Source organism: Syngnathoides biaculeatus, chromosome 14 (genome assembly GCF_019802595.1).
Source record: "Syngnathoides biaculeatus isolate LvHL_M chromosome 14, ASM1980259v1, whole genome shotgun sequence".
Taxonomy (NCBI): Eukaryota; Metazoa; Chordata; class Actinopteri; order Syngnathiformes; family Syngnathidae; genus Syngnathoides; species Syngnathoides biaculeatus.
This window is the reverse complement of record NC_084653.1, coordinates 23,494,230-23,507,941: the sequence shown is the minus strand read 5'-3', so window position 1 is coordinate 23,507,941 and position 13,712 is coordinate 23,494,230. Positions and strand designations below refer to the sequence as shown.

General features: G+C 43.1%; 2 protein-coding genes across 7 annotated transcripts in view; both read right to left on the bottom strand.

Annotated features, from left to right (window-relative positions):
* The window catches only part of arsh (arylsulfatase H), a 34,535-nt gene extending 27,849 nt beyond the window's left edge, over nucleotides 1-6,686 (bottom strand). For 3 of the 4 annotated variants that reach the window (XM_061842602.1, XM_061842603.1, XM_061842604.1), the window contains exons 1-9: nucleotides 6,589-6,686; nucleotides 5,605-5,754; nucleotides 5,415-5,536; nucleotides 5,213-5,335; nucleotides 4,842-5,155; nucleotides 2,857-3,077; nucleotides 1,920-2,056; nucleotides 1,652-1,774; nucleotides 43-202 (exon numbers count right to left, since the gene is read on the bottom strand). In XM_061842602.1, the coding sequence (XP_061698586.1) occupies nucleotides 43-202; nucleotides 1,652-1,774; nucleotides 1,920-2,056; nucleotides 2,857-3,077; nucleotides 4,842-5,155; nucleotides 5,213-5,335; nucleotides 5,415-5,536; nucleotides 5,605-5,754; nucleotides 6,589-6,650 (1,412 nt within the window). In that variant the 5' untranslated portion in view covers nucleotides 6,651-6,686. The remainder of the gene's footprint in view (nucleotides 1-42; nucleotides 203-1,651; nucleotides 1,775-1,919; nucleotides 2,057-2,856; nucleotides 3,078-4,841; nucleotides 5,156-5,212; nucleotides 5,336-5,414; nucleotides 5,537-5,604; nucleotides 5,755-6,588) is intronic. The other variant, XM_061842605.1, reaches the window with a different exon arrangement.
* Nucleotides 6,687-8,432: 1,746 nt separating this feature from the next.
* The window catches only part of si:ch211-39i22.1 (fibrous sheath CABYR-binding protein), a 31,939-nt gene continuing 26,659 nt past the window's right edge, over nucleotides 8,433-13,712 (bottom strand). For all 3 annotated transcript variants that reach the window (XM_061842606.1, XM_061842607.1, XM_061842608.1), the window contains one exon: nucleotides 8,433-13,650. In XM_061842606.1, coding sequence (XP_061698590.1) covers nucleotides 13,622-13,650 — 29 coding nt within the window. In that variant the 3' untranslated portion in view covers nucleotides 8,433-13,621. The remainder of the gene's footprint in view (nucleotides 13,651-13,712) is intronic.

Sequence of the window (13,712 nt, the reverse complement as noted above, 5' to 3'; positions counted from 1 at the left end):
TGCGCCGTATAAAACTCGGGAGGGAAAAAATCTCGACAAAACCTGTCAGGTTGGGTGTCCCCAGCCAGAAACTTCAAGGTGGGGTAGAGATCCATCAGGCTGGTGGGCTCGTTCACCACTTTCCCGGCTGCCAGTCTGCCCGGCCAGCGGAAGATACCAGGGACTCTGATGCCACCTTCCCAGCCTCCCATAGCTTTCCCACCTTGATGGGAACAAATTAGGAGAGTTTACACTTTTTTTTTTTTTTCAATTGATTTGTTAACTTCTTTTCACACTTGTATGACCTAAGAATGTGAAAATAAAAAAACAAAAATAAAACATTGACTTAATAAATAAACATAATATCTTGTTGGAGCGGCACGGTGGGCTCAGCTGGAAAACTTTGAGGTCCGGGTTCAATCCCGGACCCGCCTGTGTGGTGTTTGCATGTCCTCCCTGTGCTTGCGTGGGTTTTCTCCGGGCACTTCGGTTTTCTCCCACATCCCAAAAACATGAAAAATGGATGTATGGATTAATTGGACACTCTAAATTGCCCCTAGGTGTGATTGTGAGTGCGGCTGTTTGTCTCTACATGCCCTGCGATTGACTGGTGACCAGTTAAGGGTGTAACCCGCCTCCTGTCCGCTGACGGCTGGGATAGGCTCCAGCACTCCCACGACCCTTGTGAGGATAAGAAGCAGGGAAAATGGATGGATGGATTAATTGGATACTCTAAATTGCCCCTAGGTGTGATTGCATGTGCAGCTGTTTGTCTCCTTGTGCCCTGCGATTGGCTGGCAACCAGTTCAGGGTGTACCCCGCCTCCTGCCCGTTGACAGCTGGGATAGGCTCCAGCACTCCCCGTGACCCTTGTGAGGATAAGCGGCTAAGAAAATGGATGGATGGATATCTTGTTGGAAGTAAGTAAAATAGGAGCCTTTTGTTACTTCTATGGTGGATATAATCCTCGGTTCTTGAACGTACCCTCAATTTTTTTAGCTTCTGTTTTCGAACGAAAATCGGTACTCGAACGCCCCCGACAAAACCCGGAAATAACATATGCGCGCGGCCAGACCAGCTGACCCACGACCCGTTTTGTTATTGTCTATTCGAACGCCCCCCGAAAAGAAAAAAAAAAAACGGAAATGACATAACGCGCGCGGCGCAACCAGCGCACTTTTGTTATTCTGTATAATGCAGCCTCTGTACACAGACGTGTCCGGGTAGTGACTGTTGTCTTTCGTCCTATTGAGGATTACCGCATTAACCCCCAATCATGGCTCCAAAGAAGGCAAGTTGCTTGTTTAGTGCTATTCTGCACTTTTATGAATAAAAAAAAAAAAAAAAAAAAGGATGGGGACCGAGTAGCTACAAATACGGCAATGCACTCCCAGCCGAGCGTACTCTACTACTAAAGCATACATTTTAACCAACAAATAAATATATTTCTGAAATCATTTTATTATATAAAGTATTTAAACTATACATGTATTTCTACTATGCAGTTTATTATCCGGAAAAGCTAAAAAGAATGCTTTAAAAAGCCATATTATTAGGCTTGGAACGCATTATTTCTTTTTTTATTCATTGTAATGGGAAACATCGATTCGGTTTTTGAACAAATCGCGTATTCTGGAACGGATTATGGTCGAGAACAGAGCCATCGCCGTACCTCGATAGATGCCATTCCATCCTCCTTTCTGGTGATCCTCGATGTGTCCTCCGTGGTCTGATGCAAAGTATATAAGAGTGTTGTTGGCCAGGCCCAGTGAATCCACAGTCTTCGTGAGCTCACCTACAAAAACACAAGACCAGTCACGATGTACAGTAAAATTCTTCTATCAGTGTTCCGCGATGCTCTAGTTCGTTCCGATCCCACAACAAATTTTCTAATTTTGCGGCATTCCAATTTGGAGATTACGCCGTCCTCGCTTTCTTACCGACGAGCCAGTCCATCTCTTCCACGTCGTCGCCGTAGTGACCGTGGCGACTTCTGCCGGCAAAGGCCGCTGTGTGGAAGAGCGGCGTGTGCACGTGGGCCAGCGAGAAAAACAGGAGGAACGGACGATCAGCATTCCTGGAGAGAAGAAAAGCAGATCTACCGTTGGACTGACCACACAATCCATCCATCCATCCATCCATCTATTTTCTTAGACGCTTATCCTCAGAAGGGTCGCAGGGAGTGCTGGAGCCTACACACAGAGACAAACAGCCGCACTCACAATCACACAGGTGGGTCCGGGATCGAACCCGGGACCCCAGAACTGTTAGGCCGGCGCTTTCCAGCTGAGGCACCGTGCCTCACCACCACACCATTAACATCAATCCATCCATACATTTTCCTCGCAGCTTATCCTCACGAGGGGTGCGGGGTGTTCTGGAGCCTATCCCAGCTGTCAACGGACAGGAGGCGGGGTACACCCTGAACTGGTCGCCAGCCAATCGCAGGGCACATCGAGACAAACAGCCGCACTCACAATCACACCTACCACACCATTAACATCCATTTTCTTAGCCGCGTATCCTCACAAGGATCGCGGGGAGTGCAGGAGCTTATCCCAGCTGTCAACCCTTAGGAGGCGGGGTTCACCCCGAACTGGTCGCCAGCCAATTGCATGGCACAAACAGCCGCATTCACAATCAGACCTTGGGGCAATTTAGAGTGTCCAATTAATGTTGCGTGTTTTTGGAGGAAAACCCACGCAAGGCACAGGGAGAACCTGCAAACTCCACAAAGGCGGGTCCAGGATCAAACCCGGGACCTCAGGACTGTGAGGCCAACGCTTTCCAGCTGAGCCACCGTGCCGCAGCGCCACACCATTAACAATAAATCTGAAACGCAAACATTCCCAAACACGAGAAGTGCTTTCCGTTAACCTCTCGATAAAACGTTGCGCTTCCGTCAGCATCCTGAGAGGCAGCGTCTCCACCGTTAGGGGCTGCTCCACTACGTCCCGGTCCTTCATGACGATGCAGTTCCACCTGGGCAGCAGTCCGAAGGGAACGTACCACACCGCCACCGCCAGGACGCTGGACGAGAGAAGGGCCACCAGGAGCCGCGGGCTGACGTCGACAAAGCCCCGAGCGCGGGCACAGACCTGCAAGCGGACAAAGCCGCCAGCTGTGTCATCCACTTAAAGGTTGACGTGTTATATAATTAGGGGGGGGGGGGGGGGGGGCGACCGGCCATAAAGGCAATAAAATCTTTTCCGTTTGTGGTGGCAGACGCCACTTCATACACTACAATGCGTGTACCGTCTTTGACCAAAAAGATATCACCCAAAAAAAAAAAAAAACATAAAAAACGCGAGACCTCCCACCGCGTCGCCTTCTCGGAGCAATCAAGTGAGCCGCTGATAACGCGAGTGAGATGAATTCATTTGATGTCGTTTTGGAGGAGAGCGATATCGACTTTTACGGCCGCGAGTAAATCTGCGAGATTTATAAGTCGGTGATTGATGTCGCGATGATTACCTCTTCCGGATATTAGTTTTTACAGAAATGGACGTTTTCCCTCAGATTGCGGTTGACTGAATCCAAACACGCGTCAAATATATCAATATTTCATTAAAGATGAACAATTGCACACGCTTGAGAGAAAGTGCTCGTTTCTTTTTCAATTTCTGACCTTCACTTTCTGGGATTTTTTTTTTTTTTTTTTTAAATGGGAGGTGAAGCCCGGTTTCATCTCCGCACCCATTTTTTTATTTTGGTTCAAATTCAATGTTCAGAATTTTTAGGACATCTCATCAAATTTGACATGACTCCCGGGATCCTTGTGAGGATAAGCGGCTCACAAAATGGCTGGATGGATAAAAATAGCAATTCGGTCTAACTTAAAATTAAACAACATAAAGCATTCAACATTTTGTGGATCAGAATGGAATGCTACTATCTGGTTGAATCTGGCGCTTTATATGGTGTGCTATGGGGAGGCAGTATTGTGTAATATGGCCTCGGAGACACAAATGAAGAATAATAGACATATTTATAACTAATACTACTTGGTACATTTATTTATTATTAGTCATTTTTCAAAAGGATCAATTATATATGCCCGCGAGTAATGGTCTATGATGTCTACATGTGTTGTCCCACCATTTTTGGTCAAATAAAACTACAACTCTCAATGCTAACGATTAGCATGTCAGTGATATTCACCATTGTATGTTAGGAATAATACTAAGAATTATTATAGTTTTTATAGTATTATGTTACCACACCACATACATTACAATCAAAATTGTTTTATACACACACACACACACACACACACATATATATATACACATATATACATACATACACACACATATATATACACACACACATATATATATACACACACATACACATATATATATATATATATATATTTACACATTTGTTTAACTTCAAGTGTGGGGTCTGTCGCAGATTTTTTTAATTACCGTAATTTCTCGAGTATAATGCGTCCTCAAGTATAATGCGCAAAAAAAAAAAAAAAAAAAAAAAAAAAAAAAATCTGGAAAACCCTTCTACCAATGAACAATGCGCACCACCAACCAGTCGTTTATGATGTTTGGTGCAGTAGAAATGCAAAGCGACCCCCAAGGAGGTCAGAGTTCAGGTTGGTGGCGCACATTACTGTAATATATATGTGTAACAAAAGACCTCGAATATCACATTGAAATTTATATGTATACCTGTATGCGACCACACAACGTGATGGTATTTTTCTCGTTTTTCATCCTTACCTAAATATAATGCGCCCGCTTGACTTTCTGAAAATATGCTTGGGCAAAAAATTGCGCATTCTTTTCGAGAAATGACGGTATTTGACGCATCCTTATAGTACTGTATGTGCGTTTACCAGACCTTACCAGCGTGACGAGGCCAACCGCCAGCAACGCGGACAAATTGCGGAGCGTGCGCTGCAGGCCGGCCCGGATGCTCGTCCCCATTCCCGGAACGCAGTCGTTAAAAAAGGTGAACGGCAGGCCGTAAAAGAAGCTGAAACCGTGCCGGTTGGGGTGGTGGCAGTGATCCTCTCTGCGCTCACAGCTCACGCCGAGGTGCCATTTACCTGCGTCGGTTTGCAGAGTATTGTTTACGCGACAGTTAGCGGTCGAGACGCTCGGCGAGGACGTAGAAACGTGCGATTTGAAGCAACACACCTGCGGACCACTAGGGGTTGCTGATGACCACGGTTCAGAGAGGAAGCGGCAATATGCTCAATAAATAACGCTCTCACCAACTAGGCCGGTGGTATATCCTTGCCGCTGCAGTCTCTTGGCAAAAGTGGTCTCCCCGGGCGGGAGCCCACCCGAACCCCCCAGGAACAAGTTCACCTGTACCGCGCCTGACCCTGCCATCCCTGAACGGAGTCACGTGTAAACAAAGACAAAGTATGCACGGTATACTCAAAGTCTTCATAAAAAAAAAATATTTAAAACCTGAGCGGATAGCGTAACGTCCAGTCACGAAAGCAGCCCGGCTCGGGGTGCACACCGGGGCGGCCGAGATGTGCTGAGTCAGCTTCACCCCCTCGGAGGCCAGCCTGTCTATGTTGGGGGTCCTGCAAGGGATGACGGAGCGTGTCGTTGAACACAAGCGCACGTGAATGCAACACCATTTTGCGCCGACCTGATGGTGTTATTGCCGTAGCAACCCAGATCGCCGATACCCAAGTCGTCGGCCATCACCAGAACGACGTTGGGCTTTCTGGCGCTGTCCCCGCCTGCGACGTTGTTCGCTAGCAGCGGGAACAGGAGGAGACGCGCCAGCAGAAAAGACCTGAATGGGAAATTATAGAGGCCGTCTTTTCATTGCGAGTTATTATTTTTTTTAATAATAGCTTGGCCCATTTATAGCACTCCTGTATATCGACGTATTCCTACAACCTGAAAAATACATTTTTATCCCAAGTGTTGTGTGGTATTTGAGTCGGTGAGTCCAACTCAATCAATTCATAGGGCGGGTGGGGGCACGTGAGAACTGCCCTATCCCTTACCTTGTTAAATCATTTTTAATAACTATTCTGAAGAAATATTTAACATGTCTTCACATAGATGGTTAGCATTAATTATAAATAACAGAATCAAAGGTCATTTGAGCAAAATTACTAATAGTGTGAGGATAATGGATGGATGTTTTTTTTTTTTTTGTATAAATTGGTAGTCCTACTCAAGAAAGCGCTCAATTTTTAAGTGTGAAATTCAATGTTCAGAATTTTTAAGACATCTAGTCAAATTTGACATGACTCCCGGGACCCTCGTGAGGATAAGCGGCTCAGAAAATGGCTGGATGGATAGATAAAACATTTATGGAGCTCCATTTTATTACATTACATTACATTTATTCTTGATACATGATTTTACTAAAGCTGGATTCCAAGAGCTATTAAAAAAAAACAACATGGCGGGTTTGTCAAGTGACAAGTGAAGCGTCGTTAAACGAACCCTGGAACACAACAACAAGTTGGACTTTTGCCCTTTTCTGTATGACAGTGACATTACAGGTGAAATTGGTGTGCGCCGATGTCAATACGACGAGTATAAGTACATATAAGTTTTGGTGCTGTAGACTTTCGCCACCCTTTCGCCACGATTTGTGTAAATACGAACTTACCGCATAGCTGCAAAAAGTTCAGCCGCGGTGACAGATGCGACGGTGCCGTAAAGCACAACCATCTGCCGTAAAATAAAAAACGCAACTGCGTGGCCTCTTTTACGGCACGGTTACTGACATCATCACAAAGTTGACTGGACAGCTGTGCAACCTTTTTAATTTCACTCGGCCGCCATCTTGGTACTCCCGCAACGAGTGGAGGACACGGTTTACAGGTTGGATTATGGCGGGGTTTTTCCTCAAAATTTGGCATGTAGAATTAAAACTGGTCGTGTGAGCTTGACATTTTTTCAGTTCTGGTTACATGGAGGATTTTTAATTCGCAATTGGTAAGTCAAAAAAAGGCAAAGTGCAAAGGAAAGAGATATAACACTGTGACGACCAACTAGTGCCCGATTTCCGGGACATATTAACGTTCCCCAAAATACGCTGTGAAGCAATATCATCATAATATAGCAAAAAAAAAAAAAACTAAAGCATTTTTTTGTCATAAAAACATTAAATTTTAAGTCAATCAGTTAATATATCTTTGGAAATAAGGACTCGCAATGGTAAAATACATGCTAAACGCATCGTTCATTTGCTGTTTCAAACTTTGAACTTTGTTCCTCGCATTTGAAAATCAAATTCAATTTCTGTGTTATGAAATCCATGAATACTTTCACAGTAAATGTGCTTTCTTGCTTATGCACTGATGAATTTTGGGAAAATATCGAGAATGCTTTTACGCGAGAAACCGTCGGCCTGTAAAGGTGAAGCAAGAGAGTGAGCGGTGAACACCAACCGTAAACAAAAGTTTGTTCAAGTGAATTAAACTTATCAGAAAATAAAAAAATAAAAAAACTTTACAAACAAACTCTAACTGTGGTAAAGTAAATCTTTCTAACTTACCTGTCCAATATTTTCTCACAGCCAGGGCAACTGGCAATTAACGCTGCAGAGGTCGGAATGGTTGTTTTGGGAGTATCAAGATGGCGGATGGCAACTTCAGTTTTGGGGGCCATTGAGCCATCCAATATTTTTTTTTTTAGATCAGTGGTTTGAGCCCAAATTCAACAAAGACACTTTCACTAAATAATTTAAAATATGAACTGAAAATATATGAACTACAAGACCGTTGTTATTACACTAAACCATTCAAATATTTGTTTCAGAGCCTCTTTAACTATAACAATTAACAATTTAATATTTTTTAACATAATAAAATTTCTATAATGGCATTATGTCATCACAAACAAGTGAAATACCTTTCTTGAAAATATTTGAAAAAGAGCATTTTTATTGAAATTTTATTAAAAAAATAAAAATAATTTTTTTAATTTACTTTTTTTCATGTCAGGTAATTTGCCCTTAGGCGTGAATATGAGTGCGGATGTTTCTATGTGCCCGACAATTGGCTGGCAACATGTTCCAACTCCCGTGACCCTTGTGAGGATAAGCGGGTCAGAAAATGGATGAATGGATACATCATCAAAGACCAAATCAAACGCACAAATCCGGGCCTCACTGTACAGTACTTTTATTTTAATCAATTCCCAGTGGAAAAATTGCAGTATGTTTGGCTTTCGACCGTATTAATAATAATGATTCCATATTTTCAGTTTAAAAAGCAAAGTGAAAGCATTTGCAGGAATCGCACGAGACGCGTCTCCCAGGAAGGTGGAGCGAGGGGCTAAATAGTTTCCGAGCTGTCACCATCAATTAGTAACGAGTCTCTCGAAATACCTGACACGCCAAAGGTTTGGCGTCACGGCCGCGACTTTGCGCTTCACGCTTGTCACTCCTCGGCGGGTTTTCACGCCGTCACATAAAACACACAAACACGAGGCACGGAGGCCGACTCCCAACTGAAACTGGTCGTTTAATTCACCCTCTTCGACATTATTTACATCACAAATGCTTGATGACAGTTTCTACTGAAAAACACACACGCACGGAGAGAATATTCATAGAAAAGAAATGATATGTGTTGATATTTCTAAAGGAAATCACAGAGTTTTGCGTTCATACCCTTGTTCCCGCTCGTAATCGAGATGTGCTTATAACGCTGGACTTCTCCGCTAATGCTGCAACAAAGCAAAGCCCAATGCGCTTACATTCATGTGCTTACATGAAGGCTCGAAAATGGGACTTTTTGTCCGTGTTTTTCTTCAAAAGGCGTCGCTGGGGTGGGCTTGAATATCAATTTGCCGATCATTAAGAATTGAATAGATTGTGCCTTCGAGTACCTGAAGACAAAATGAGATGCTGTTGACTGAATCTAAACTAGTTTGCTGTCTAAAGAAGCACAACATGACATCCAACAGAAGTGAAGAAAACCAATTGATTCATTCTTGGTTTTCCCCTACATTCGATCAAATAAATGCAGCAACACTTTTAAACGTTTCTCATAATCGAGTAAGAATCCCTTCCCTTGTTATTGATTTTAAAGGAGAACTCCAGTGTACCCAATAGGTCATGTAATATGTACCCTATTTTGACAACGTGATGCTAAATCCTCTCTCATTTAATTGTGTTTTGAGAAGATTTTCTCGACAGTTATGAATTTTCAGGGGCGCTGCCATTTTTGCGTGTCACTTGATGTGCGTGGGCGGATGTGACGTGTACCGTGCCGTTCCAAATGCTCGATTACTAAAAACACTATTGAATGAGAGAGGATTTAACATCACATTGTCAAAATAGGGTACACTCCTGGATTTCCCCTTTAATGAAGGCATTTTAAAACTCAGCTTTCTCCAATTTGTACATGCTAATTAATTAATGCGATATCACAGATATTAGCGGCCAGACTGTGACAACAGCCTCTGTCATGTACAGTATTGCTGCTGTGCCCCCCCCCCATTATTATTTACAAAGAATAACCGCTAAGCAGCAAGCAAGTTTTAAAGGGAACACAGCAACTGTAAGGCAAAACAAACAAACAAACAAACATTCAGATGTTAGCAGTTTGCGCTACAATTCATGCTAAATCGTTATCGCTGCGGACCCTCATAATTAGGCAATTTTCCACAATAACAATCACTAAAGGTAATACGCTATTTAAAGACAATCAGTCGGAGGCGCCTCGCCATAGACAACGGATATGATTTAAATAGAAAAAAAAAACTAAAAACGATAAATGGGGATTATAGTAGAAAAAGGAATAAAGAGGCAAACGGCGCTGAGAAATAGGTAGTAGACGCTGGGAAATGCGCTCACCAGCCACAACAACATTAGCTACAGCTGCTAGTGCCAAAAGTTTTTTTGTTTTTTTTTTTTGTAAGTGTGCTTTAAAACTTGTGAGAAAGCTGAACATTTAATTTGAAACGTTATAATTCTCATTTTGATATATGTTTAATTCATTTAATTATATTTTTAAATTATTTCATTTAAAATAAACGTGAAAAATGCTTATTTTACTATTTTATTGTCTCATTAACTAAATCAAAACAGCAATTATTAAATGAGATAAATTTGTATATATATTTTTTAAAAGGCCAATAAACAGAACTTCTGTTTCAAAATGTCCACCTGGGCAGGGGAGTTAAAAAATAAGTTTTGAGAACTGCATACAACATATAATTTTCCGTCAGGCAATCTGTACAAAATAGCACTCCTATGAACGATTGTATTTTAAAAAACTGCAACACGGCGGTCAAATTTGAAGTCAGGGAATTTTCAACCGTATCCGGAGGATTCTGGCATCATCGACGTTCTCGTGTATGACTTCGAGTGGTTAATGTATTACACAACCACAACAACAATATTAAGTTTGTGCCACAAAAATAACTCAGTAATTATTAACACACCAAGATGTAGAATCTCAAACTGAAACAATAAAATTTCATCATTGCTGTTGTCCTGCTCATGAATTTTCAAATGCGCTGTTTAAAAAAAAAACAACTAAACATTAAAACATGTTTATAATTTTGAATAAGATGTCCAATTGTTGTTATTTACCGTAATTCCTGGCCTACAGAGCACACCTGGTTATAAGCCTCGATATAAGAGCTAGCTCGGCGCTACCGCTAAGCTTCGGTACACAGAAAGAGTGTAGGCGCTAGCGTTAGCAAGGAGCTAGCGTTAGCAAGGCGCTAGCGTTAAACTCATAGACTTATAACGAGGTGCGCTAACGCTAGCGCCACAACACTGCATAAACTGCAGGGTTGAAAGCGTGTGAAAAAAAGTCGCTTGTTTGTGGGCCGGAAATTACGGCACTTGAAGAGAAAGTAGGTTTTAGATGTTGAACGGTATACACAGACTCAAATTCGGATATAAAAAGCTGAATCGGGTTTGATATTAATCATTACTGCTCAACGGTGTAAAACGTTGCGATTAAAATGACTGAACCAAAAGAGCATTAAAGATAAAGATGACGTTTCTCGAGCCGCTGTGCCCCCACTGAAGTTACTAGCGCAGCTGGTGCATTTCACACTAGCGCTAAATGCGCCTCTGGCGTTGTGGCCGGTGAGTGCGTACAAGAGTTCATCTGGCCCAAACGTTAAAGTCGACGTGAAGGAGACATTCAGTGCGTCTGCTCGCGGTGGGGGGTGGCGAGTTGGGCCGGGCCGGGCCGGGCCGGGCGGGGACAGCGAAAAGGCACTCTCGAAAAACTAGACTGACGCACGTCGACGTACAAAAAAAACCTCACAGTGACACTTGGCCTAAGCTACTAAAACGCTATTTGAACTTTTTTTCTTAAAATACACCCAAATGAGCAAAAGTATTAGCACACAAGACGACGGAATGGAAGTTTTGCAGTTATGATACTTTTTTGGGGAATATTGTCCATTAATCCACAATCGTTGTGTGTTTTTTCCAAAAGTGTTTGATGGGGTTGAGGTCAGGTTTCTCCCACACCGAACCCAACCAACTGTATCTTTAAGCACGAAAAAAGGAGCCTGCGCCCAAATGTTCCATTTTTCGGAACATCTTGGATAGATGACAAATCAGTCCCGATACTTTTGCTCATTGTAGCAGGCCTCAGTTTTTCGGCAAAGGGCTTTTGCTTCATTAAAAGAAAAAAAAAAATTGTTCTTTATCACGAGTTCATGTACAGTATTTGTTGACGTTCAGCCAATACATGACGTATTCAGGTATGTTTAGTTTCCTGTATCGACTCTCGGCTATTTTTACTACATCACTCTTTGCCACAATCCCGTAAATATTACAGTCACAACTTCCTGGAGTACTTCGAGTGTTTTACACGTCAGTCGATTTATGTTGACGTGATCTGCGTTCTTTCGAATGACTTTGCCTAGAGAAGGGTACACGCATATCGATAATTTGGCCCAATTTGAGCATTTTTCTTCCGATTTGATCAGTCTGAGCAAAGGCCTGATTGTCAGATGTCTTATTATCCATCCATCCATTTTCTTATGCCGCTTATCCTCACGGGGGTCGCGGGAAGCGCTGGAGCCTATCCCGGCTATCAACGGGCAGGAGGCGGGGTACACCCTGAACTGGTCGCCAGCCAATCGCAGGGCACATCGAGACAAACAGCCGCACTCACAATCACACCTCGGGGCAATTTAGAGTGTCCAATTAATATTGCGTGTTTTTGGGATGTGGGAGGAAACCGGAGTGCCCAGAGAAAACCCCCGTAGGCATGGGGAGAACATGCAAACTCCACATAGACGGGTCTGGGATTGAACCCGAGACCCCAGAATCGTGAGGCCAACGCTTTACCAGCTGAGCCACGTCTTATTATTCGTCCCACATCCCAAAAACATGCAACATTAATTGGACACTCTAAATTGCCCATAGGTGTGCGCGCGGCTCTTTGTCTCTGTCGATATCTGCCCTTGCGACTGACTGGCGACCAGTTCAGGGTGTAGTCTGCCTTTCGCCCGAAGCTAGCTGGAATAGGCTCAAGCTTTCCCGCATCCCTTGTGAGGATAAGCGCCTTGGAAAATGACATGACAGTTCAGGGTGTACCCCACCTCCTGCCCGTTGACAGCTGGGATAGGCTCCAGCAATCTCCGACGACCCTTGTGAGGATAAGCGGCTAAGAAAATGGCTGGATGGAGTCCTGTGGTGTGCCACCAATCATAAATGCTAAAGATGTTCCATATTTACGACAGCAGCGCTAATTGTGCTTGTTGCAGTAAGCGCGTGCACCCCAATTTTTTTCTTTTCTCATCGTGTGTGTAGTTTGTCATAATTTAAAAATGGGTTAAAATGTTACAAATCCATGTGTGTGCACTCCCCCCCCCCCCAAATCGATTTCCTCAAGATTGTTTTCATGTTCGATTATTATTTCTGGAAACGAATACAGTGGCTGGTTTAAAATCGATAAACCCTGTCGAAATACAATAATCGGATTGACATCGACAAAAAAGATATCAGTCACATTGCAATTCCTGTAAATCACGGGTGTCAAACTCAAGGCCCGGGGGGCAGATCCGGCCCGCCACACCATTAAATGTGGCCCGTGAAGCCAACTCTAGAGCGTGAATTTCCATGATTCTTGAAAAAAAAATCTGTACCAAAATTTTAAATTGTCATATATCATAAATGATAAAAGTTGAGATATTACAAGCATTCTTGTGTGTTACCAAACGTGAATAGTTGAAAAACACATTACCCTTGATTTCTGATTCAAAAACTAGTTCATAAATTGATGTAAATGTGATGAGATGATTAAATATTTTTGTTCCACAGTCGTAATGGCCCTCTGAGGGAAACCGGAACAACAATGTGGCCCGCGAGAAAAATGAGTTTGACACCCCTGCTGTAAATGGAAGGGCGGCGCGTTAATAAACAATGAAACAAAAATGTTTTTCGGTCATGAGAACATAAATTTGGACAAACAAACGTCGCAAATCAAGTTGCTTCGTTGCTTTACGCACGTACTGCGCTAATGAATACGTGTACACACACGCACATACACAAACACACACACACGCATACCCACGAAGCCCCCACGTGGGGGGTCTCACATTAATGCAGCGCCACAGTGGAATAATTAAAAAAACAAAAAAACGCCTCTGTTGAGCTTGCCGCTTCGCTCGACTGTGGTTGGTCCTGGTCGGGTCACGTGATCGCCGCCGCTCTACGAGGAATTCAGTAGGTTGCTAAGGACTGCAAAACAAAATAAAAAAAGAAAGACCAAATGAAAAACTCGATACTGTAAACTGCTAATA